The 25,922-nt window shown below is 39.6% G+C and overlaps 1 protein-coding gene across 1 annotated transcript in view; it reads left to right on the forward strand.

Moving 5' to 3' along the window:
- Window positions 1-25,922, forward strand: part of uba7 (ubiquitin-like modifier activating enzyme 7) — a 37,225-nt gene that overhangs the window by 253 nt on the left and 11,050 nt on the right. Inside the window, exons 2-21 of the mRNA XM_044211004.1 lie at window positions 19-187; window positions 823-957; window positions 1,093-1,199; window positions 1,301-1,391; window positions 1,755-1,887; window positions 2,082-2,179; window positions 2,266-2,415; window positions 2,593-2,757; window positions 2,941-3,039; window positions 3,145-3,225; window positions 3,698-3,853; window positions 4,502-4,667; window positions 4,828-5,024; window positions 6,115-6,179; window positions 7,783-7,993; window positions 10,004-10,078; window positions 11,640-11,841; window positions 11,933-12,024; window positions 14,428-14,520; window positions 15,951-16,142. Coding sequence (XP_044066939.1) covers window positions 19-187; window positions 823-957; window positions 1,093-1,199; window positions 1,301-1,391; window positions 1,755-1,887; window positions 2,082-2,179; window positions 2,266-2,415; window positions 2,593-2,757; window positions 2,941-3,039; window positions 3,145-3,225; window positions 3,698-3,853; window positions 4,502-4,667; window positions 4,828-5,024; window positions 6,115-6,179; window positions 7,783-7,993; window positions 10,004-10,078; window positions 11,640-11,841; window positions 11,933-12,024; window positions 14,428-14,520; window positions 15,951-16,142 — 2,677 coding nt within the window. The remainder of the gene's footprint in view (window positions 1-18; window positions 188-822; window positions 958-1,092; window positions 1,200-1,300; window positions 1,392-1,754; window positions 1,888-2,081; window positions 2,180-2,265; window positions 2,416-2,592; window positions 2,758-2,940; window positions 3,040-3,144; window positions 3,226-3,697; window positions 3,854-4,501; window positions 4,668-4,827; window positions 5,025-6,114; window positions 6,180-7,782; window positions 7,994-10,003; window positions 10,079-11,639; window positions 11,842-11,932; window positions 12,025-14,427; window positions 14,521-15,950; window positions 16,143-25,922) is intronic.

Genomic DNA, 25,922 nt, shown 5'->3' on the forward strand with positions numbered 1-25,922 from the left:
GTTCTTTTACTTGCACAGGTATGTTCTGGGTCATGAGGCGATGCACCGGATGAGCACAGCCAATGTCCTCATTGCAGGCATGCGTGGTCTTGGAGTAGAAATAGCCAAGAATGTGATCCTGTCCGGAGTGAAGTCTGTCACCGTCCAGGATGAAGGACAGGCAGTGTGGACCGACCTGTCCTCCCAGGTACTAACCCTGTGGTGTTGATCTGTTAAAATACATATATAAATAAATACATCTTTTAGGACATATATGTGTCTATATAGATATAATTCACAGACTATGCGTAAAGTAAACAACTTCCTGTTAGAGCAACAACAACTTGCCATGTTTCATGTTGCCAATTATCCTGTTTTTATACTGTTTCTTGGCTATTTAAATGTCAAATTTGGGATGATATAATGGCAATAATAAAACCTTATTACATAATTTAAAAGGCCTTAATGTTTTAACTTATTTAACCTTACTTCAGCTACTACATAAGTAATACAACAATTGTCTAAATTTAACATATCGGTTAATAGGTTAATAACTTGGTTTTACATGTAAAAAAGTTTTTTCAAAGGGAGTCAGTTTACTTTAACTATTAAGTACATTTACTCCTTACCATTACTTTGATGGTTTATTCTTGACCTTGGAAACAGCTGTTGACAAAAGATTCCAGAGGTGCTCAGAATCACAGAAAGTGTGAACATCTACCATTTCATGATAACTGAGCAAACTCAGCTTGCTGATGAAGACTATGTGATACAGTCAAAGCTCCAGAACAAGCGAGTAGGTAGAGAACGTTTTGTCAATCTGTAATTTCATTTTCGCACCAGTTTTTCCTGAAGGAGTCCCATCTTGGTCAGAACCGAGCCACATGTTCCCTACAACAGCTGTCTGCCTTAAACCCACATGTGCGTGTGTCGGCCCACACTGGACCACTGGATGGCGACCTGCTTCTGCAATTCCAGGTACTTCATTATAGTACCTAACCGTTCATAAAGGCGTCATGCTGATATCCATTAAGGTTGAGATTACAAAACCAAATGATTAGCTTTTGTGTCTGTCTCTAATGTCTGTCTGATATGGTTTGTCCACATTGGCAGGTGGTGGTCCTCACTGACTGCTCACTGGATGATCAGAAGCACTTTGGTGAGCTCTGCCATTTGCGTGGAATCAAGTTCATTGTAGCAGACACCAAAGGACTCTGTGGGTAAGTGAGCAAAACAAACTGAGACAAACTGTCAAAAATGCATTGAATATACTTAATAATGTGTGAAGGAAAGAAGTGAAAACCTTATGCTTCATTTGCAGTCAGTTGTTCTGTGACTTTGGGGAGGAGTTTGAGGTCTTGGACCAGGATGGAGAGATGCCTGCATCAGCAATGATACAAAGTATCTCTAAGGTAATACCCTCCATTTGTTTTCTGTTGCTGCCATATTAAAAGTCTCTCTGTCACATCCAGCCATCCATTTTTTTAAAAAACCTGCTCATGCTGCTAAGATTTGTGTTGGGTAACATTGACACCTACGGGCAAGAAGAGTTGCCAGTTCATTTGCATATTTTTGGACTGTGAAAGGAACTCCTAATATGCACAGGAAGAATATACAAACTCCACACAGAAGGCCTCTCTGACCTGTCTGTTTACATTTAAGTAATTCACAATTCAAATGTATTTTGCAAGTGTAGAAAATATGCTTACATATTGAACATTATTACTAGAATATTTCTTTCAAATTTGAAGGTTGTCAACATGACTTTATTCTAGGACAATCCTGGAGTGGTGCTCTGCGCAGATGACCGGAATCATGGATTTTTAGATGGCTCCAAAGTTTCCTTCTCTGAAGTCCAAGGCATGACAGAGCTCAACAGCATCGGCCCTGTGGAGATCAAAGACCGTGGTTAGTGTTACTTTGCCATGATTACTTTGTTTCTTTCCCCAGCTGTTGAGACTTGCAACACACAGTGTAGCCACGGTGTAGCCCTCCACATGGCACTCCACATTTTCAGTAGCATCCCAGCAGAATTTAATAGTTGTGATAAGAATTTGTCTTTGCCTCACTGTCTGTATGTCACATGTCACCTCTATCACCAGGCCGGTACTCCTTCAGCATTGTTGACACTTCAGCCTTTTCTGAGTATGAACGGGGTGGAGTAGTGACTGAGGTTAAACAGCCCTGCAAACTAAATTTTGTAAGTATCAACATTTAGTTTTAATGTTCCTAATCTTTGCTTTTGAAAAGTGTTTGTTAATAAGATAACTACAACATAAATTGCAGAAACCACTGCGTGAGGCTCTATTGGACCATCAGCTGCTGATAATGAATGATTATGGAAAAATATCGAGGCACCAAACCCTGCACTTGGCTTTCCAAGCCCTCCATAGCTTTGTGAAGAAAGAACACCGACTCCCTCGTCCTTGGTCTCAGGTCAGTGAGGGTTACAGGATGCTACAGTCAATATTCAATTAATTTTACAGAACAAGTTGTATGATAAGTAAAAAATAAAATAGAAAGTAAAACAAGGCTATGGTGTTGAAGTATAACCATTAAAGCAGTTTACAGGATTGTTTCCACTCACTTCTTGACATGATTCATCCCATACAGTCAGATGCAGGTTTCCTGTTTGACATGGTGAAAGAGCTGAATGAAGTTGCAGAGCTGGAACAGCTGGATGAAGCTGCTGTGCAAAACCTGTCCTACACAGCCCAGGGTGATTTGGCTCCTGTCAATGCTTTCATTGGAGGCCTTGCTGCTCAAGAAGTTATTAAGGTGAGGTCAAAGGTCGATGCCAGTAACATTAGTTTCATCTGTCAGTTGTTGATGGAGTATAACACTGCAATTGTTACATTGTGTATATTTACTGTACATAATTTAGCACTTACTGCATGGTGGTGGTGGTGGTGTATATAGCTGACTGTATTTTACTCTGTGCACTCTGTACCGTTCCTGCAGGCATGTAGTGGGAAATTTACGCCTCTTCAGCAGTGGCTATATTTTGATGCACTGGAGTGCCTCCCTGAAAAGGAACTGGCAGAGTGCTCCTTTTCAACAGTATGTTAAGAGACTCCTTGATTTAAACAATTCACATATATTAATCAGGAACATTCAATCAGACTTCGGATATAAATAAAATATTTTTGTTCTCCTCCCTCATAGAGGGGCACGCGGTACGATGGACAGATTGCTGTGTTTGGTTCAGCGTTCCAGGAGAAGCTTGAGAGGCAGAAGTATTTCCTGGTGAGGGCAGGTTTGATATTTGTCCAGCAGGGAGCACACTCTGCACTGGAATGCAGAAGCTTCATCTGTGTTTTCCTTTGATCTTATCTGGTGTTAATGATGGCACATGCAGGAAAAGGCTGCAATCGAGGTGGCATTTCCTGCCAGTGTCAACCTATTGGTGTGCAGGCGCCAAACCCTTTGTCTGTTTCCTTTAAAAGTGTTATTTTTACTGTTGTTTACTGGCTGTCCATGTGTGTTTGAGAGAGAGAGTGCATGCACGTGTTTCTTTTAACACAATAAAAACTGCTCACAAAGTATCAGGAAGTGAAACAAGTGATGTGCAACAATAGATTAATAATGTAATGCTACATTGTAAAAAACAAAGGATTTTCTTATCTGTAAAATGTAGCTTTAATCTGGTGACATTCACTTGCATTGCATGAGCTAATATACATTTAGTCTTACACAGTCTCTCATGTCATTTTTCAAGGTTGGAGCTGGTGCTATTGGCTGTGAGCTTCTTAAAAACTTTGCTCTCATTGGGCTTGGTGCTGGAGAAGAAGGGCACATCACTGTAACAGATATGGACTTTATAGAAAGATCCAACTTGAACCGACAGTTCCTGTTCAGGTCTCAGGATATTAAGGTGAGAAAACACACAGTACAGAGTATCACAACCTCCTCTCTCACATGCCATCATAGCTCACTGGTTGTTGTCTGACCTGGTTAAGTGGAAGGGTCAGAGGGCTTTACTAATGGCACACGTTGGGGGTGAAGGTATTGTGACAGTCTGAGGTAGCTTGTGTCAGATTACACATAGCTGCCATGATCCATCATCTGTGGCTGTTTTGTTTTGTAGTTTACTTAAGGAGTATATCAGGCAGTTGATCTTTCATGTCTGAGTAAACAACTACCAGTGTAAACAACTTACGCAACACATAGCTGAGTGCAGTTAGTGGGTATGTTAACAAGAAATCTTCAACTGCTTTGAAATTCTGGAGAGAAATGTGCTGATTCTGCTGTTACATAATAGAAGAGCAGTGAGACACTCAGAATACAGTGACTTGACAGTAAACATACAGGCTGAATTATTAAAGACCAAGGATGTCTGCTTTGATTTGTTGGAATAGTTTCATAGAAAGATTCAATAACAAATCTGGATATTGGTTCTGTAAAAAATAGCATTTTATTCAGCTCTCCCTCCATCATCGTCATTACCACCATTGTCGTTGTCTGATTTTACCTATATTATCTCCCAGACACACAGCCCATTTGCTAACTTGTCCTTAAACAGAAACCAAAATCGGAGGTTGCAGCCAAAGCAGTGCGAGAGATGAACCCACAGATGAAAATCACCGCTCACCAGAATCGTCTGGACCCTGACAGTGAAGGAGTGTATGATTACAACTTCTTCATGGGTCTCGATGGAGTGGCTGCAGCCCTTGATAATGTGGAAGCCAGTAAGGGCCATTATTCTGTCTTCATTATTATTATTATTATTATTATTATATAGTAAGTTCTCATTACCACAGTGATTATACCAGAGCATTAACAGTACATATTTGACAGATGCTTGTAAAAATACATTGTTAAGCATTAACCCCTCTTTTTGCTGCCCAGGGGTCTATCTTGATGAACGCTGCATTCAACTCCAGAAGCCTATGCTGGAGGGAGGAACTCTAGGAAGCAAGGGTCATACTCTGGTGGTGGTGCCACACCTGACAGAGCCTTATGGGCCGGGCAAATCAAGTTCTAATAATGCCATCCCACTTTGCACTCTCAAGAACTTCCCTCACCGCATTGAGCACACCCTGCAGGTACGACGTAAACTTCTAATTAAGTCTAGTTCAGCTTTGTGTGTGAATTACACAGATTGATTTTCCTAATTTTGTTTCAAAACCTACACAGTGATCAGAAACATTAAATAGGCCTTACTTAAAATGTTAAATGATTTTTGTGGGTAGACAGAATTCTATAGTACTTTATGGTGGTGTTGCATTGGATTGCAACATACTGAAAGGTGTTTCTAATATTTCAATCCACCTCATTTACATATATAGAGGAGCAAACCGTTAGAAAAATTGTTTTATATAATGCAGTCCAATACAGCATTAGAATCTCATCATAATTAGACACAGTGCTGCTTTGAGCTAAATGCTAAACTCGGCAAGCCAACCTGCTCATTATGACAATGCTAATAAGATTCAGATTTTTAGCGGGTTTACCATCCTACTTAGTTAGCATTATAGCATGCTAAAATTTGCTAATTACCACTAAACACAAAGTATAGCTGAGGTTGATGGAAATGTCATTAGTTTTGCAGGTATTTGGTCTTAAACCAAAGTCTTAGACAAATGAAAAATTTGACCAGGTGATGACTCTAAATGAAGGGATCCCCACAGTTATCAGAATTCATCCTTAAGGGGACATGAATTTGGGGAGGAATGTGTGTACCAAATTTGGTTGCAATCCAACCACTAGCTGTTGAGTTATTTCACTAAAAACCAAAAGTGCCAACCTCATGGTGGCGCTAGAGGAAAAGTCAGGGGATCGCCAAAAGTCATAGCAATCCATCTGATATTTGTTGAGACATTTCAGTATGGACCAGAGTGGTGGACCAATCAATAGACAGAACGGCATTACCATTCATACAGCCACACTGCTAGCATGGCTAAAAAATTACCAGATTTGAATCCATACCTCTCTGACACTAATACGTCCACAACAATTTAAATTTACAAATTTATTACAAGACTGCTGTTTACAGTTTTATTACAGTATACAGGGTTTTCTGGTCACTCAGTGTATTCTTATGCAACATGAAAAGTCACTATTTTACTGATTATCTGTACAAATACATTTTAAGTGGGTTTTCTTTGCACTAATTCGACATTATAATTCTTTTAGTGGGCCAGAGACCAGTTTGAAGGACTGTTTAAACAAACACCTGAAAATGTGAATCTCTTCCTGAGGTAAGATGTGATGCTATCTGATTTACCGTTTCCCACAACAAGCAAACGTGAGAAATTACATTCACCAATCTGCTGCCAGTCTGCTGGCACTTAAAGACCACTACTTGCTCATTTTACAATGCCTTTCTGCTCTCTTACAAAGCATTCCAGCAAACCTACAAAAGCTAATGAAGTGCCTCAAGCTCATTATTTTGTTTTATAAACAGGAAAACATGCGGTTGGCTTTTAGCAGTAAACCCCTGGTAAAAATTACATAAACAGTCTGTCTTGCCAAGGCTCTACTCGGCAATGCATCTTTCACAGCAGCTCTAACGCTATTTTCTGCAAATAATAGATACAGTCTCTCATCTAATTAGAGTTTAGAAACATCTTCTGAATGGAAAAAGAGATTAGATTAATGCAGAAAAAAGTACTATACCATGTCAAAGGGCTTAGTCAGTGACTGTACTGGTAATATTTGTATTTATTTGAGATGCAAAATTTGTGTCGGGAGACTGAAAAACACTGAGCTTACAATAAAGCATTGACCTAATTATAATGTAACAGCACGTCAGTGACAGATTTTAGCCTCCAAGACCAAACTTTGTCTGAGCTTTGAGCCTCGGAGCCCTACTAATCCAGCCATGTTTTGAGATGTTCCTTTGTTTGTTTTGGTTGAGATTTGATATAATCCCCCCTCATCGTAAATAACTTTTACACACTTTTACACTAGTACACATTTTTTTGTGTCTTTAAACAGAAGCAAAAATCGTGACTGGATCAGAAATGGTGCTCGCCGGTTCACACAGCCATTAAAGTTTCTCGCATTAAACTGATTTTTAGAAATAAGAACATGTATTATGCGTTTGGGAATACTCTAATAACCACTTTCTTCAGAGCCCTCTTTGTTGTGCAGTCACGGAAAACTTCTCTGGACATTTTCATGAGTCAGGTCAGCTACATGTCATAGTCCAGTAAATTTTAAGTTTTGGTTAATGAGGTTATGGAAAGGAACAGATGCATTTTGTTGAGTTATCCTCCCCCATTCAGCTCTGTGCAGAACTATGACTCAAAATTCCTGTTTAGACCTGTTTAGGTGTAAATGCACGCAGAGGAGGTACAGCCTCTTTGTTTTCACAGTGCAAGGCCGTGTATGATGAGCTAGCACACGGTAATGTTGCAAGAACTGTCCAGGCATGTTGCACTGACCAGCACACTACAAGCTTACTAACCACTGCCTATTTATCCACAGCCAAGCGTCAAAGGAATCACCTCTGAGTCAATAACAAGACTACACCCTAATTTACAAAGATCTGTTTAGTCATTCTCCTGTGTGCTGGATAGAGCCAAGTATTTTTCCATGAGGACTTTCCCTGTTTTCACTTTCCAGGTCAAATGTTCTTCCCACAGTTCAACTGCTGGCTAGATACTGCTGCACAAAAACAGGCCCAGCAAGTGAAAGCTTTTATTCTGAAAGTTAGACCTTGAGAATTTATTATACAACGAGACATTTAGATGATACTTGTCCTGTCTTGTCTTTTTCCACATCTAGTGATTATTACCTTCTGTATACTGTATGTCTGTCATTAAATCAAAAGAAATATTGCTGCACTGTTTCCTGCAGAGATGCAGGGTTTGTACAGCGGACTCTTGGCCAAGGAGACGCTGAGGCCCTGGAGGTTCTTGGGGGGGTGTGGAGCAGCCTTGAGGACATGAAAGCTGGAGGACAACGTCCAACGAGCTGGGAAGACTGTGTGAGCTGGGCACGTTGCAAGTGGGAGTCTCTCTATAACAACGATATCCGCCAGCTTCTGCACTGTTTCCCTCCTGAACAGGTAAAATCCCATCAGAGGAAAAATAACAGCTCTCCCTAAAGCCAAGTATGACAGAGCTGTAATTTATGTTTATGGACACAGGGGGGCACTGTTATGTATGTAAGGTCCTTGCATACCAAGCAATTAGCACAAAAAGAATGCCAATCAGTGTTTCATTTTTCTCATTTCACATTATTGGAGTAATGCAGTAGCAGGTCTCCAGGCTCAGAGACCACTATTAACCTCATCTGAAACCTGAACCACTGAAAGCCACCGCTGATAAATATCTCAGGCGGCTCTGAGGGTTTGTAATCAGGTAAAGCATGCAGACAGAATGATGTCACATGTTGCTGTCACACCTGGGGGGGCACGGATCAGTATCAACCCAAACAGACCCTCACTAACCCCAGGTCCCAGTCCAGCAACTGGCTGCTTCTACCCTCATTATATGTCCCTGCACAGTTATAGAAATTCCTCTGACCAAGAATGATTTTCTTCCATTCATGTCTGCTTAAATATTTGTGGTAGGGCACTAAATTCCCTGTATTATTATGCCTCATGCTGATAAAATGAGCTAGTTCTCATGTGTTACAATTAGCATTTAAACCAATCCAGTTTAGCCTTATAATCACAACAAACCATAGAGAAACTCTTTTCCAGTTACTGTTCAAATTTTTTGCTTCTTGTTTTTCTTCCACAGTTCTCTTTGTCGTAGTTACCTATACAAGAGTTTAGATGGTATCACTGTCCTCTTGGAAAGTCACGTTTGACCACAAACTTTCTGAGGAACTATGATAAGGAAGTTTACGTCAGTTAACGGTCGCAAACCAACCTGACAAATACGAGTACACAACCATGACAGATGACCACACCTTTAACATAACAGCCGCTTTGTTGGGTGTGAGCCTCCACATAGAAGTGAGCGTGGTTCTGTGTGTGTTATGAAACTTTGACACATGGGACAATGGATGCATTTGAACCGAAGACATTATAGGAAGTATATATATATATATATATATATATATATATATATATATAGGCATATATTCACATAAATTCATATATCACAAATTTGCCTAAAAGGGCTTTACAGTCTGTATAGCATACAACATCCTCTATCCTTAGACTCCCCCAAAAAGGCCTTTCATGGGAAAAAATAAAGAATCCCCAGGAAGAGAAACATAGGAGAGATTTCAAGGACAAGCAGACATGCAATAGATGTATGTAAAATGTAAAATGATGTGCTGTTTGTGGGGATTGGAGAACACACAGCATTGCTGCATGATTCAACCATTTGGATTTTAAATTTATCCAAACAATCTTACAAAGTCCATCTATGATTTATTAAGTAAGGAACAGGACCTTGAGACTCTGGTTGTAACATTTTTTGTTAGTCTGCTTTGGGCCATATATAATCTTAAACTAAGTGGTATCAACCTTTTTAAGGATAAAGCATTGTTGATGCCACATTTCTGCCCTGAATCCTGACTGTGAAAAGAAGAATGTTGTTGATGCCTTTTGGCTTCTATAGACAGCACCCCTGCAGTGAAAACTGCATCACCAGTAGGAGACTCTGTCTTTCCCAGCATATGGACCATTTGGCAACATCAAAGCTCTAAGTCCCTTTGTTCCTTTATCAGACATACAAATTGTGCTGTCAACACACCACTGATAACAATATTAGTCTGGCTGTGCCACGGGAAGGTTGTAGGCCTCCTGCTGTGTCAGAAAACTAAAAGACTAAGTGATGTTTTATCAATTAATACATTGATGCTGTGTGTTGTATATGATGTAAGGTAAATATGTAACAATTCTTTTAAAAAACAAAGTGTTTACGTTTGGAATATAGAAATTGACCCCCTTTTTAATGAGGGACAAAAATCTTATTGTCACTGTTGTATTAATGAAGAACCACAGTGAGCTATGTCGGTCTATAAAACAATATGTAGAAGCGACTCTGAATAAATTATGTTCCTCCTATGATATTTTCAGCTGTTAATCATTGTGATATTTTCTTCTGTTTATCTTTAGAAAACTGCTACTGGTCTACCCTTCTGGTCTGGATCCAAGAGATGCCCTCACTCACTGACCTTTGACCCCAACAATGTGAGTAGTGTCTGGTCCAATGCCTCATGCAGTAGTAATCCTGACATGCACTTTAAAACAGTCAACAGGAATAATTGAAAAAGTATTAGTCACAGTATTCGGTGATGGCCGCTCGCATTCCTCCTTTATCGGGTCTGATAGTGGCTCTCCCTTACCCTGACCATATACTGGATTCTTATCTGAGCTCTGAATGCCACTTAACCTGCATATGGACAACGACAGGCAGATAAAAATATGCTCTCCATATCCTTGATAGCCAAGAGGTAATATGTTGATATTAAGCTGAAAATACTGGAACTTGGAAGGTTCCAGGTAATGTAGTTCATGTCCCATTATCTCTCAAAGAAGATTTGCTTTCCTCTCTCTCTCTTTCATTTGACCTTTTTCTCTTTCATTTGACCTTTTCATTTGACCTTTTCTGTCAGCATTTTATTCCATCTCCTACCATCTGACTTTTATCTCCTTTACAATTTGTTTTTGCCCTTCCATCTGTGTGAAATGTTGTCTTGTTGAAATCTTATATTTCCTGAGCTTCCACCTTTGACAGACAATGCTACAATTGCAAATGTCAGGTTCAGTGCCAATTTACACTTATCTAGAAAGGTCAAGTGAAGAGTATGGTATTGTTATTAATTGCATATTTGTATCTATTGGTTTTGCTTTAGAAGTGTTTTGCTTGGGAAATGTCAGCTTAAGAAATATTGTAGTATATTAATACACAACTAAAAAAACAGTCCTATAAAAATTATATGTTTTATCTATTATCTGTGCATTTAAAAACAATCAAAAGTCATTCCTAGCTCTTCTATCCTATAATTCTTAGATAATTTTATTCATGCATTGTGAGTTTCAGTATGCAGCCTGTAATTCTACTCATCAGTTAATTGAATAAAGTGTTGCAAGTACTTGTTAAATGTGGATTGCGGCCATGCAGTAAGCAGCAGTGACTGCCACAAGATACAATGTGTGTGTGTGTGTGTGTGTGTGTGTGTGTGTGTGTGTGTGTTGAGAGAGAAAGTGATTGAGAGACCTATTGAGAGACCTATTGTTACAGCTACCTATTTTGTTCAGGGAAATAAATTAGCATTAACGCACTACCTTAATGTCTTTCTGCCCCTATCTTTGTTTTATTTATTTTTTTACAATGTCCTTTCTACAGTTTCACCCTGCAGGCAGGTCTGCTGTAAGGACTTGAAATAAACCACTTTTATTTTACATGTTGATTATTGCTTAAGATTTTCCTGTAGCTTTGTCTTTGCTATATAAATAATAATAAACTTTATTTGTACAATAAACTTTATTTGTATAGCACCTTTTAAATGCAGCTCAAAGTGCTTTACAACAAAGAAAATTACATGCACTGAGCACTTCACAAAAGCAGGGATAGAATGCCATAATTAATGGAAAATAAGATGATAAATAAAACCCTCTTGATAATAATACAAAGAAAAAATACAAAGCTATATATAAAAGAAATGCCCAATGGCATGTTCGCTGTTAAAACATGACAATAAATGTTTCAATATAATGAACAGTTTTTTATTTTCATTCTGTGTTGTAGACTGTCCATATGGAGTATGTGGTGGCAGCAGCTAATCTGTATGGGCAGATCTACGGAATCAATGGGACAAGAGACTGCGCCTCTATCCGAAACATCTTAGAGGAAGTCCATGTACCGTCTTTCACTCCCAAGTCCTCTGTGAAGATTCATCTCACTGACAAGGAGATGGAGGAGGAGAAAAAAAAGGACAGTGATGATGCTGGTGAGTTATTTTAACTTGCTGATATTTATTGTAATTACCTCACTTTCTTCCAGGGTTTCTTTTCTTTACTCTCTTTGTGTCTTTGCACCAGAAAAAGCCCGACTTGAGGAGTTGAAAGGAAAGTTGGCCCCACCATCTCTGAAAAGCTCAGCCATGCAGATGTACCCCATCGACTTTGAGAAGGTAGGGCAGGAGTGCAGTGAGACCTCTGCTGCACACTCAGAAGCCACAGACAGACTGGCGGCTGGGTGTTAGCAGGGAGCTGCATTCAAATCTATAGGTGCTTTCAGAATATCTCAAAATGTCTTTTTTTCCTAATCTTTGGGTCCTCAGTGACCCTAATCTGTGCTGTTCCTCAAAGCATTCATGAAACAGAGCTTGCTTGTATTCTGTGTTCATTGTTATAACACCTAGCAGCTAAGATATATATTTTTAGAAATTTACATCCTGGCAAAAACAAAACATTCAGTCAACCAGCACACATGGAACAGATTTATTTCTATATGCAGTATGTCAGAGCTGCATTAGCACACTTTTTGGTGATATGCAGTGCATTCAACAACTCAGGACAGAGACATACTGTCTACAACCGCGTCAACAGCGTTTTTGAAGTGGCACACTGAGCCCTGAAGGTAGATTTCCCTCTACACCACATCCATTGTGCATCCAGCCACTGTCACAGTCTCTCCTCACACTCTCACCTCTCAACAAAGTATCACTCTCTGTCTGGACATTAAATCAGGTTTAGTGCTTGGTTGACATCTTGAAGTGTCTGTGGCTAGGTGCAGGGGAGCAAGGTCTATCTTTTTTAGGAAGTTATCTGGGAGCGCAGACTAGACATATTTCCTAGCAAATTCCCAAAGGTATCTCCTAACCAGTTGTTTCAGCACAGTCAGTAATACCTTGGACAAGACTGATTTATTGACAAGAAAGTCATCTCCAGTGTATAGTGTTGCCAACACTCCATATTTTTGCATGTGACACTCTGGGGAATGTATATAGATAAGACTAGAAGATTCTCATGACACATTAAGTTAAGTTCTTTATTTGTTATATGCACAACAATTACAGTGAAGCGGTCGCTGACAATGAAATTCTTGTTCTCAAGCTCCCTCCAACGGTGCTCATACAAAAATGTACAAAAGAAACTCACACAAGATTGTTTTTGGACTTGAATTATCCATCCTGAAAACCATTTTTTGAACACAAGAGGCCTGTCAGAGCACCCTGGTCATTAAACAACTGTCACTCTCAATTCTGTTGTTTTAAAAAACAATTGTAGTAATTTATAGTACAAATACAAGCAAAATGAGGAACAGGATATAGATCAAACCATTCGCCCAACCCACCTGAAGATGCTGCACAACAACAACAACATGGGATAGAGAGAAAAATTCGGACTCTGAATCAACCCGAATCCAGAACTTGTGTGACTTTTGATTCAAATCATAAGTCCGTTTCTCCAGTGTCTTAAGGGCAGAAAAATGTGCCATCCATGTTTCAGCAGAGGGGACCATCATAAAAAAATTAATTTCTTAGCCAAATAAAACAGAAACATAATCTGTGTCAAAATATCATCAGTGGTAACATTAAACAAATGCAGAATTCCAGTAAATGTTTTCTAATAACATCTTGAGTAATTTTGGATGTTTCTCCCTAAATATAAGTTTTACTTAATTAACCCCTGTGTCCTCTGCATCAGACCTATCCTATTTACCTGTTGACATACTGACCCTTCAGTGAGTTCCTGGGTTTCCTAGCAAACCTTGGAAAAAGAGTGGAATAATTACAATTTTCACCTCTACACAAGCTTTTTTCTTAATCTTCATGGAGGTTGGGAATGTGCAGTTGAAATTAAACCTCTGATATGGAAAGGGTCACAAATAGGTGTGTCACAGCGACAAAACCTTTACTTCAGGCACGGGGTACTCTGCGCTCAACAAAGAGCTATAAGCAAGCCAGACAGGGTGTTGTTGCTGTAGCTGCAGAGGTGAGTGTTAGAGGAATTTGGAGAGGCTATGGAAAATGACTCTCAGGCAGCCTGAATGAGGTCTTGGTAAAGCATTCAGTGACTCAGGAGAAGCAGTAATGAAGGTGTATGAGGTAAGTCAGGTACATATCGGATGTCATCTTGAATAAGAATGAGATCCCCAAACCATCATGCTCCCCCTTCTCTTCATTTTTATCCCTACGTGCCCGGGTCATGCTGTGGATAGATGGAATGTGTGTAGGAGGGTTTCAGATGCATCAGGTTGCCGGGTAGGAGCTTCCTCACAACCCCTAAAGCCATCCCTGGGTGACAGTCGCCTTCCTAGCCTTTGTAGAGCCGCAGTAGCAGAGGCATGACCTCACTGGCCATGTCGATCACAACAGAAATCTGATTTCCACTGCATTCTGATGGGGTGACCAAGTCATGTATTAGAGTGATTTAAGTGACACAACAACAAAGCCTTCAAAGCTCAAAGCAGGCAAACCAAGCATCACATCACTGGAGATGTCATGGACATGGATACACACATAGATTTTGTTCTTCTGTGTTATATGAATGACTGATATACTGTATGCTTAACATCCCATCTGACACAGGATGACGACGGTAACTTCCACATGGACTACATTGTTGCTGCTTCTAACCTGAGGGCGGAGAACTACGACATCCCTGCAGCTAATCGACACCAGGTCAACATTTTCACTATGTGCATCATCTAATCAAAACTCTGTGAAGGGTAAAAATATAGAGAAAAATCAGATGGATGAAACTGAAATCAGATGTGGTATAGATTAGATTAAAATAAAGAAAATACAGCAGACCGCTCCCCCTCCCTCGGGGTCATGTTTTTTGTTGGTGCTACACACACCTGCCCTAAAGCCACAGAAACAGCCTCCTCACCTATTGTTCCTGGAGCAGAACTAATCACAGCATTTTACCTGTCGCCTGGGAGGTGACACCTGAGCCAGGCCTTGTACCAGCCACTGCTGCAGCCAAGACAGATGGAGGATGGGGGGATGGGTGCTGCTGAGTGAGGGGAGACAAAAGAGGGTTACACTTCTGTAATCATACAGAGATGTCCACTTGTTTGGGAATAACTTTACTTTCACTCACCCTTTATGGGTTTTTCACAAACATCTGTTCAAAACATACAGTATATCTGCACTGCAAACCCTCCATAAAGGCTCTGCGATATGTCAGTGTCAGTTAGACAGAATAATAATTAGGATACTGTTCCAGTATTTATATATATACATATGGCAAATGAAAAATTATATATAAAATAGTCAAATGAATGTGTAATACAATGCTATGTGCTGTGCTGTTATGCATTACATCAAACAAAACAAAACAATAAATGACTCATTTCATTAGTTTTTTTTATTACGATTTACAGTGGGGATCACTATTCAGATATTAAAGTACCAATACCTCAACGTAAAATTCTCCACTACAAGTAATAATTTGGCATTCAAAATTTTACTGTAGCACAATAACAGAAGTATTTCCAGCAAAATATACTTGACCTATGGAAAGTAAATGTACCTGTTATGCAACAGAATGACTGTCAGTTTTATGTTATATTACTGGATGCATTCATTATTGATGCATGGATACAGATTAAATTGTCAACAGTAGTTCAAATTAGTTCCACCTGGACCAGCTATAACATTAAAATGCTTATTTTACATTTATGCATTAGTAATAATAATTAGATCATATAATATATAATGGTATAACTCTGATAGGGCCAATCCTGCTGAATAATGAGTACTTAAGTACATTTAAGTAAGATATCGAGTGCAGGACTCTTACTTGTAATGGATTATTTTTACATTGATGTATGGCTACTTTTGTCTGTTTCTACCACTGAACATAGTGGAGTATAAAGTATAAAGTAGCACCAAATAGAAATGCTCAAGTTAAGTACAAGCACCTCAAAATTGTACTTTCAGTAAGTCCAGAAAAGTAAATATCTTTAGTTATTTTCCACCAGTGGAATTATGTAAAACAACACAATATGCTCTTATCATCACAGTAGGATTCTACTGAAAGTTGCTAAACGATAATATACCTGCTGTGCATTTAAAAAGTGAAACTTCCTCTGTCTCCTTCACAGAGTAAGGGCATTGCTGGAAGGATCATCCCAGCCATAGCTACCACCACAGCCGCAGTGGCAGGCCTGATGTGCCTGGAGCTGTATAAACTGGTGCAGGGCCACCAGATGATCAGCTCTTACCGCACAGCTTATATCAACCTGGCTGTCCAGTACTTTGTGTTGTCTCACCCGAGCCAGCCCCCGCACTTCGAAGTGAGTAACAGCTCTATACACCCACAGCAGTCAGTCACATATAGGACCTGAGTAAGGCACTTTATACAGCCTGACAGACCCTTACTGTATATACATATATAATTTTAGCCTGTCTACTTTGGGGATAAATCTGTTTAGTCCTTTGTAGATTTACGTCCTTCCTCTCTGGCTGGAGAGCATTAAGTCATGAATGAGTGCTCTCAGAGTAAGAGACACTGCTAACTGTCAGTCTCTTGCAAATAAGCCAAGCCTTTAGCTAGCTCAGTATAATCCTCAGGGTATTTCAGGGCAGGTAAGGATCCTTTTAGGATCAAATACACCCTAACGTTTGAGGTTATACTAGGTTCTTTATACTGTATCGGCCAAGCTTTAAAACACAAACACAAAATGGCTATCAGCCAGATTCAAAGGCAAACAAGTCTTAGGGTCACATTTTAAGTCAAGTCTGAGAGGATATCCAGTCAAATAATTTTGCTGCCCCACTTACAGGCCCGACTGCTTTTCCCTCAATATCTCACCTCTGGAGGGAATCAGATATTGGAGCTGCCCTCGCCAGCTTTCTCACTCAGAGCATTGTACCTCTGACAGACAGGGGTCACTCGGGGTCAGCAAGTGTGTAACTGTGTCCTGTGGGACGTGAGCGTGCACTGACAGGGAGCTCTGAGACAGTGTAGGTCTGGTTTCAGCTTTGGTTACAGGCAAAAATGCTGCAGCTGCATTAAAGACGGCTGTGATGACAGAGGCAGCTGTGACTTTCTGTGCAGTTCTGAAGTTCCACGCATGCCCTTTTCCTTACATACAAAGACCCTGGTGTTCTCACAGTTGTTGTCTGTAAAGTTGGTCAGTCGAAATGTTTGCACATACTTACATCAAGGGTTTTTTTCTGCCTTCTAAAATTTGCTGGCTGAAACACAACATTGCCCAAGCAGCATGGAACGTTGGATACACTCAGCAAATGATTGCAGTCACACAGACAGAATACCTGACATCATCCCAGCCAGAGGTTATATATTCAAGTGTTGAATCATTTAGTCAGAAGCATGGGCAGATCCAGACCCAGGCTTTTACAGCGGGGCTTGTAGCGTTGCAGCATCAGCTTTTAAGCTCAGCTCTATTCAGCAGAGGAGCCAGAGCAGAGACAGGACACCACCAGAGGAAGAAGGCCCGGCTAAGGTTCAGGATCAGTGTTTTGAGGGCTAGGGACAAATCTTAGTAAGGAACACACATGCTGTTACATACTTGCTCACAGAGGGAGAGAGAGAGAAAAAAAGCTTGTTGGCTGCCAAACCTTCAGCCATCTGAGTGGGAGATGCTCTAATGTCTGCCAAAGAAAAATTTTTCGTCTTTAGTCTTCATGATTAGTTTAAATTTGTCTATGATACCTTCTAGAAAAATCAGTTCAGCTCGGTGATTGATCTTTTCTCAGACATATTCCCCCTTTTCTCTGTAGTGTAAGAGCCACATAGCTAACTGCACTTTTATTCTGAAAACACATAGCAAAAAGACAGAGTTAAAGATCAAATGGCATCAGTTCTTGTAGTTTATATGATCACTCAAAATGTGTGTTGTGTATTACAGTAAAAAATGTTCTCCACAGTAAATTCCAAACTAGAGCCTGACCCATAAATACCAGGCCAATATTATCGGTTGATATCAGCGTATCACAGCTACAGTATATCACTATCTGCAAATATGCTGCCCAATAAGTAACAAAAAAATTGCAGCACAGAAATACCAAAAGTAAGTCATTTAGAAATAATGTCTTAAATAATTACATAGTTTGTCCACCACCACTCAACTGTAAAATGTATTGCTCATTAAATTTCCCTATCTGTCACAGTTGTTTAATAACCAAATTTACAGGACTCTTATCAAAAATATTTATGTCGACTGATATATAATTTTCAGATTTTTAAACGATTAAATAACAATATTGGTATCAACCTAAAAAATCCAGTATCAGTCACGCTCTTTTCCAAACGCATCATCGCATATGCAATCATATTTCAGTCAAGGTCCAAAGGTCCAGGTTCTCTGCAGCTTTCTGGATGATGTACTTAACATTTTGACACAACATGTGCATCTTGTCCGATGATCCAAAGGTTTCCTGCATCTGACTGTTCTAGTTATTACCTCATCACATTACGAGATAACATAATATTGAAGAACTATAAAGAAGCCCTGCTTGTGATTTTTGATACATTTTTGAGCCCTGCAATGTAGGACTACCACTTTTCTGTACTGAAATGTGTAAATGAAAATTAAAGAAGTAAATATTAATATTTAAAATTAGGGATGCACCGATTGTGAATTTCTGGGCCGATACCTATACTGATGTTTAAAATAACAATTTGGCCCATAGCCGATGCCGATACCGATGTTTTTGTTGTTGTTTATTTTGTTTTTGTTGTTATTTATTCCCCGTTTGTGCTAGGGAAACAAAGAAATCCTCATTATAAAAAAATAAAAAAATAACTGAACTGTTTTAAAGTCATTCAGCTCTTCATTAAACTATTTTTGAATGAGCATAAATTCAATCATACAAATTTATGAAACAACCTTTAATATAACCTTCGTTCACATGAAAAAGGTTCTTTTTTTGAAAAACAACTGCTTCAACAGCCTTTTTACAAAATTTAGCCAGCGCAAAATTGATGCAACACAACAGATAAACATCGGCCACTGTCATCGGTGAATGTCATCCCAACAAGGCAAATATCGGCCGAGACAGATGCTATTTAAAATAGCAGAAATTAGCCCACAGCAATGAAAGCAGAAGCAAAAGCAACATGCCTATTAATATTTTCTTATCTCTCTCATCTGTCTAAGATTAGAGATGGTTTTATTAGGCAGCTTTTGAAGTAACTGCAGACGTGCAGCTGTTAAATATCAGTGATCAGACATGCAGTATCAAGATCTCAGCTTACTTTTGCAATGACTTAGACCTCTCCCCTCATGAGATCAGTCTCAGTTCATTAATATCAAGTAACAAGACTCACATCTCACTGGTAGTACTGGTGGCCCACCCGGTGTTCCATCCAAAGTGGAGTGTATTTTAACCACCAACCACATCACAGCATTGCCAGATGTTTGGCACTCATTGTAATATAGCCTGCATTATCACAACTCTGAAGAGGAAAGAATATGTTAGTGAGAAGGTTGTTGTGATTGAAGGTTTTTGGAAAAGGTGTTTTATATGTGGCTGTGTATCCCTCTGTCCATACATAACTATTTTACTCTTTAACTAAAATACTGCTCATTCTCCCACCATGCTAACCATTTTCCAGAAATTGTTGCTTTAAAGCAGCTGTTTCCCAAAATAGGAAGTTCTCCTGGCTTTCCCCCGCTGCTGCTATCCTCTGTATGGAGGCAGAAATATGTAAACAAACGGGGGGCTGTCCTTGTCTGCTCAACACTGCAATTCTTCAGTATCATTTTCCTCCTTGTGTTTATGTTTTTCAGTCGGGGGGGCCAAGGCACAGGCCATTAAAGGAGTAGCAAGTCTGGCATGCTCACAGAGATGAAAATCTAGAAAATGGCTAGAAATGTTTGCACAAAATTTGTATATAAACATCAAGATATATCCATGAAAAGATTGTTGTTACTTGTCTCAGATGTTGTTGCCACAGTTTTAGAGCTGCAGTCTCTACTGTCAGCAGCTTATTTGTCATTGTGTTGAGAAGATTTACTGAAACTCTAACACATGAAACTTAGCAGCTCAATAATTGCAAAACGCAGCATGACAGACATTCTCATGATTAAAATGTCTCACTGAAATTAGACACGAGTGGGTCAAATGACTAAGTGTAATCTAAAAGGGGTTGCTTAAAATGATGAACCCACAGAGAAATATCAGCCAACTCAGCGATTCCCTTCAGCATTACATAGCATTTTACTGTCTTTCAGTTAATTGTTTTGGCTGTACAGCTTGTAACTATCTGTTCTGGTTCACTCTCGTTGTTCTCATCAACCCCATTTCCAGCAGCAGCAGGCAGCTGTTTACAGTGAAAGAACTCTGATAAACCAGCTGTATGGCTATGTATAGCAGCTAGCTGGGGAACACAGGGAGAATTTAGCAGCTAAAGAGCTAATATTTCCTAGTTGGTGGAGACCACACCAGAGGAGAGTAAATATTGGACTTACAATCATTGGATGGTCGGGTTGTGTGTAACGGCAATTTTTTGCTAACACATTAGCCATATCAACTTATTAGGTGATAATACATTCAGTGTAGCTTGTTCCGCTTTGGCCAACAAAAAAAAGAGAAATCTTTACTGCTTTAAATGCACTCTTTGCTGCAAGTTGTACGATACAGTATGTAGCTGAAAGAACTGTACAGTAAGTAGGCCTAATTTCACCTCATATCATAGATAGTGCAGACAGTGCATGCCTTGTTATTGCAGAAAACAAAACCTCACAAGACATTAAAGGATATTTCAAGAGCAACAAAGATTAATGAGTTCTGTGCTTCTGCAGCTGATACTGAGCTGCAACCTCAGTAAAACACAGAGAAACATCGCCTGATGCCAGGACAGACGAGGACGTGTTTCAGCTGGGTATTAAATAGCTCCATCCTCAACCTCTCCAGCAGTTTGTCCAACTCTCTGTACCAGTGTTTGCTGTCTTTACTTGACTGCTAGGCTGCCTGCTGGTTGTGTGCCATGGAAATACTCCCTCTTCCATGTCTCTGCACACATCCTCCACACCCTGGTCTTAACTTGGTGCCCTTTCACGCTCTCTTGGTGCCCCTCTTCCCCAGCTTGCCCTTTCGGTCTCTAATTGAATTAGCAGTGTTGGAGGCAAGGCTCCTGATCTCAAGGAAGCCACTCCAAGGTCAATGCTCACACTGGTTCTTTGTTAATTGCATGCAGAAATGACAGCTATTTCCTGCCTTCACAGGAAGCAATCTATTGAAACCAGATTTCCCAGCGAGCACCATGATCTTGTTGTATAGTCCGTAGAGCAACAGGAGGAGGCAGGGATTTTGTGTTCATCTGCTCCAGCCTCTTTCTAATAACTTTTCATTCACAACCTGCTCAGCAAAAAAGCCTACTCAATATCTTGTCTCGTCTCATCTCAAGGATGTTTGCACTTATGCTGAGTTTTACTGTTTTACATGTAGAAAGCAAAACCTGCTGCTTCTTGATTTGTGATTTGAGCACTTATATAGTTGAGGGTCACACATCTGTCACACAAATAACAAGGACTGGCTTAAAGAGAGAAAGAGAACAACAAAGGGGGAGATTTACCTCACATGTGGTTAAATCTGTGTCAGCCTCCTCGGACTGTGCCACTAAAGAAAAAGGGTGAACATGATCCATTGCCCTCAGTACTCCTCCGGGAGCTCTGGCATGGAGCAGCATTGTGCAGTTTGTAACTCAAGCCCCAGACATGAATAGTGCTCACGGGATAATGAATAATCTGTGATCAACATAGACGGCTTGTGCCTTCTGTTGTTTTCCAGGTTTTTTTGTTGGTGGTGTTATTGTGGGGTTGACCTTATGTTTTTTAGTCATCTGTTGTGTTGCATTGTTCCGTCACTTCTGTTCTTTAGTTCCCTACAGATCATTACCTTCCCATTTGTGTCATCAACAACAATATTATGTCCGTACAAAGGTTGTTGATTTCTGTAACATCAGACATAGACTGACAGACAGGTTAGAGCAGATGAGTGAGCAAACAGTTAAACACAGACTATACGGCTCATAAACTCAGCATGCATGCTCCCCATTTAGCCAAATTAAAAAAACAGGTGGTTAGCGGCTATTTCAAATCATTCTCAACCATATCTCCTCATCTCATACATATTTAAGCCACAGGCCAGAGTATTTAATGAGAAACACAGTAACAGGAAGGCTTTTTGGTTAGAAAGACCACCCTAGAACAAGCTGACTCAGGGTTAAAGCCTCTGTGTCGACACAGAGGACTTTCCTGAAAGGTCCTTGAGTAAGGCACTGAATCCCAACCTGCTTCAGAGACACTTCTCCGTAGCTGACCCTGAGCTGTCACCTTCTTGGAGGAGCCATAACGAAATTGCTGTTTCCTTGAATAAAGTGTTCACAGGGTATGAAAGAGCATGAATTACTAATTTACAATCCCCCTCCCCGACAGCAATTGTCCAGTCATAGCTCAACAATTGTAATTAACCACAGCAGACCTGTCAGGCTTTGGATTTCTCCACATGTTAAAGCGATGTGCATGATAGGCTATATAGATTAGATGGGTCTTTTTTTTGCCTTTCCAAAATTAAAAATTAAAAAGTATAAGGATTAGACTGAACAGCGTGGATATCTGCTCTACCATAAGCTGCAGACGTTAGCATGTCCGACTAACTAGCTTACTATCTATGTTAGCAATCAGGTAACTGGTGAGGATGCTGACTTTTTGACTCGGACATGCAGCTTTAGCCTCAGTCTTTTAGCACTATATTATGTATGTTGCTATCGACTATATATTTAAAATTCTTTTACAGGGTTCCCTTTTTAAACCGGTCAATTTGAAACATTAAAAGCCGTTTTCAACCAACTCATGGAGCTAAAGTTAGCTTAATTTGCTAGGTAGCTATACAGCTGATTAAAGCAGCTGTATAGCTATTTTAGCCAGCTCAATCGATAGTCACCTGTTAGAAATGAGAAGCCTGCTTGTTTTCCTCTGTCTGAAATCAACGACCCATTGTTTCAAAATCACTGTGCATTCCAAGTGGTGAACCTATATATACAACTTTCACAAATATCTGAAGCTGATTTTAATCAAATATATTCAGGGTTTAAGATGAGAGCGTAATACTTCTACTGTCTATTTTTTATGCAGGAAAAGATAATAATAAAGCTGGCTTTGTGAAGCATGTTCTAAACGTCAGTTTTTATACTTGTCTGTTTAAATAGCATGAAAAAAGGTTATATTGGTTATGATACATCAGCTGTGCGCTGTGATAATAAGTTAATTTTGTTCTCTGTGGTGTTGAACATGTGTCTCATCTGGTAGATTCACTGGAATGTTAAATATATCTGAAAGCAGATGGAAACGATTATGTCTTGATTTTAGTGTACAGACTCATATATAGCTGGAAGGAGCTTATCTTTTTTCTTAACAGTAGAGGATCCCCATATTATTAACAAAACGTTTTCTCCACCAAACTTTGTACAAGGAACCTACATGAAACAGCAATAACTTCAGTGGGTTAATAACATGGTTTTCCATCTTTTCATTTATCTCTTTTTCTCCATTGTTAGTCCCAGTATCTGCCATGTTGCTCACAACTTCTTTTCTTCAGGCCTGTTGGACTCAGGTGAAGCACCATGTGGAATTTATTAGAGGTCTCTGTCCTCCTGTTTCATTATTCTCTCATTAAAGCACCAATGCTGGCAGGAGATGGGCTGCAAGTTTCTCATTAGTGACATTAAATGTATGTTTCTAGGCTCTTCCTGATGTCATGAATTTACAAATTTACCCATTAACTCTAGATTCTAAAGGCATTCTGTCATGTCTTTCTTCCTTTTTTTCTTCCTTTCTGTACCAACACACACAGGAACCGTTACCTCATACATATACACAAAACCTCCCAGCTTGGGTCACTGTATGTAATAATGTCACAGGTGGTGCATAACACTCATAGATTGTGTCCTCTGCTCTGTGAGGCACAGCAGGACAGTCTGTCCGCTGTCTGTCTGTCTGTCTGTCTGCAGACTGTATGTTGTTCTGCTTCGTGTATGCAGTGCACATGACGCACTGACTAACAACATACACATGTTCAGGTTCTGTAATGGAAATAGAAATAAAATTACTTTTTACTGGTCTTAAAAGCCACATGAATGTGCTCATAAAGTTTTGTGTACATCCACAGACTGGCTGCAGGGTTATTAATAGCTCCAATTAGTGTTTGTCATGGATTTTATATTTATTTTATGCTTAACTACCAAATGAATGGTTTTGCCTCCATTTCCTTTGTAATGAATGAGACAGGAATTTGTACCAATTGGCAACGGTCTGTTTGGCAAAGCTGAGTGGCTTAGGCAGTGAAGGCTCAATCAACTTTAGGCTTAGGCAGTTGAAATCAAAATTGGTTATATTATATTCCACGTTTACAGCCAAAAGAACCCCTGCATTGGGCTTATGCAACTGCACAGTGCGTAGGCCTGCAGTCAGCAAGGGATCACCAAAGTGATTACAATTCATACTGAGGGGGGGACATGAATGTCTGAACCAAATTTCATGGCAACCCATCCAATAGACATTTCACTCAAAACCATAAATGTCAACCTGCTGGTGACACTAGAGGAAAAACCAGGAGATTTCATCCTCATTAGAATTCCTCCTCTGGGTATCATGAATGTCTGCATTTGTGCCAAACCTTCGTAGATGTTGAGATATTTCACATTGCCATCCCTAGAGCCATGCCGCTAGCATGGCTAAAAATGTTCCACATCGTTGATTCTGTACCCTGGAAAAGATGTATTCTGTTAACAGAGATATGTATTTATCACACTAACTTTATCTAAATAATTTAGATAATTTAGTTAATATTGGGGTAAACCTGGGATCATGCCTTAAAGTAAGCAATATTTCCGATGCTGTATCTAGGTAGATGCAGCTCTCATGTATCTCAGTCTTATTTGTTTGTGTCCAACATCAGATAAGCTTACAGCTTATTAACTGCTGACAAGAATTGGACATCATATTGATCAGCAGATATCAATAACTTGCTCCAGTGACCAACACATGGAACATCATTCCATACTGCATTACACCACGTAAACCAAAGAATTTGACCCTGATTACTAAAGCATTTAATCAATGCTACAAGCTGGGATATAGCAACAAAGGGCACACTGATCACAGTTTATGTTCAGAGTTGTGCATTGTTTTTGCACTGACCCCATGAATGACACATTTGCAGAGATAAAAGTGTCCCAATTCCATACTGCATACCAATAGTTAACAGTATATGCTATAGTAGTCATAATGCATTTGTATACTATACAATAAATCAATGTTCTTTACCGTTTTGTACAGGAAATAAGCCAATTGGCGTCAGTAGAAGTGCACTTATAAAAGACTTCCATTGACAAGACCTCTGTTTTATCAGTGCATCATCCCATCTTAATGTATGCCCAGTCCTCTGACAAAAAAACTATAAGTACTTAATAAGAAACTTGCATGTATTTGGGAATTAGTTAAGAGGCATTAGCAGACACAATTCATGGTCTTGTATTGGGACCATCAGATGTATCACTTTGAAGAATTTTGATGATAATTCATTGCTTCATAACGGCAATTCTGCTGCTGTTTGAGTGTCTCAGGCTCCAGCATGTCAGTGGCCCATTTGTAAGAAGAGCATTTTATTGACTCAGTCCTTCTGCCCCAGGTCATTTTCAGTCAGGTGGAGTGCTGTTTTCTTCTAATTTGAAAGACAATCACATTGAGAATCTGTTTGCTGTTTTACACGTCAATGGAAGCCTTTCAAAGGGAACAGGCTGCTTTTACTCTGAGAAGTGTCTACGTGCTGCCTCTCCAGCTCCTCCTCCACCCTGCACCAGTATATCAGAAGTTATCCTTCAAAACATACAGTTTACGATCGTAAATATAAAGTATCTTAAATACAGATTTTTGTTGTTGTATTGTTTGTTGTATTGTTTTATTGTATTTGAATGTCTTTGGGCATGTGTGTAAGGCTGGTATCCTGTTAATTCTCTGGCATTGTTAGGCAAATAATTGCAGTGGGCTGGAGTGAGCAGTTGGAGGTTCCAGCCATCTGTTTCTTCATTGCAATCTAAAGGGAGT

Source organism: Siniperca chuatsi, linkage group LG2 (assembly GCF_020085105.1).
Source record: "Siniperca chuatsi isolate FFG_IHB_CAS linkage group LG2, ASM2008510v1, whole genome shotgun sequence".
Lineage (NCBI taxonomy): Eukaryota > Metazoa > Chordata > Actinopteri > Centrarchiformes > Sinipercidae > Siniperca > Siniperca chuatsi.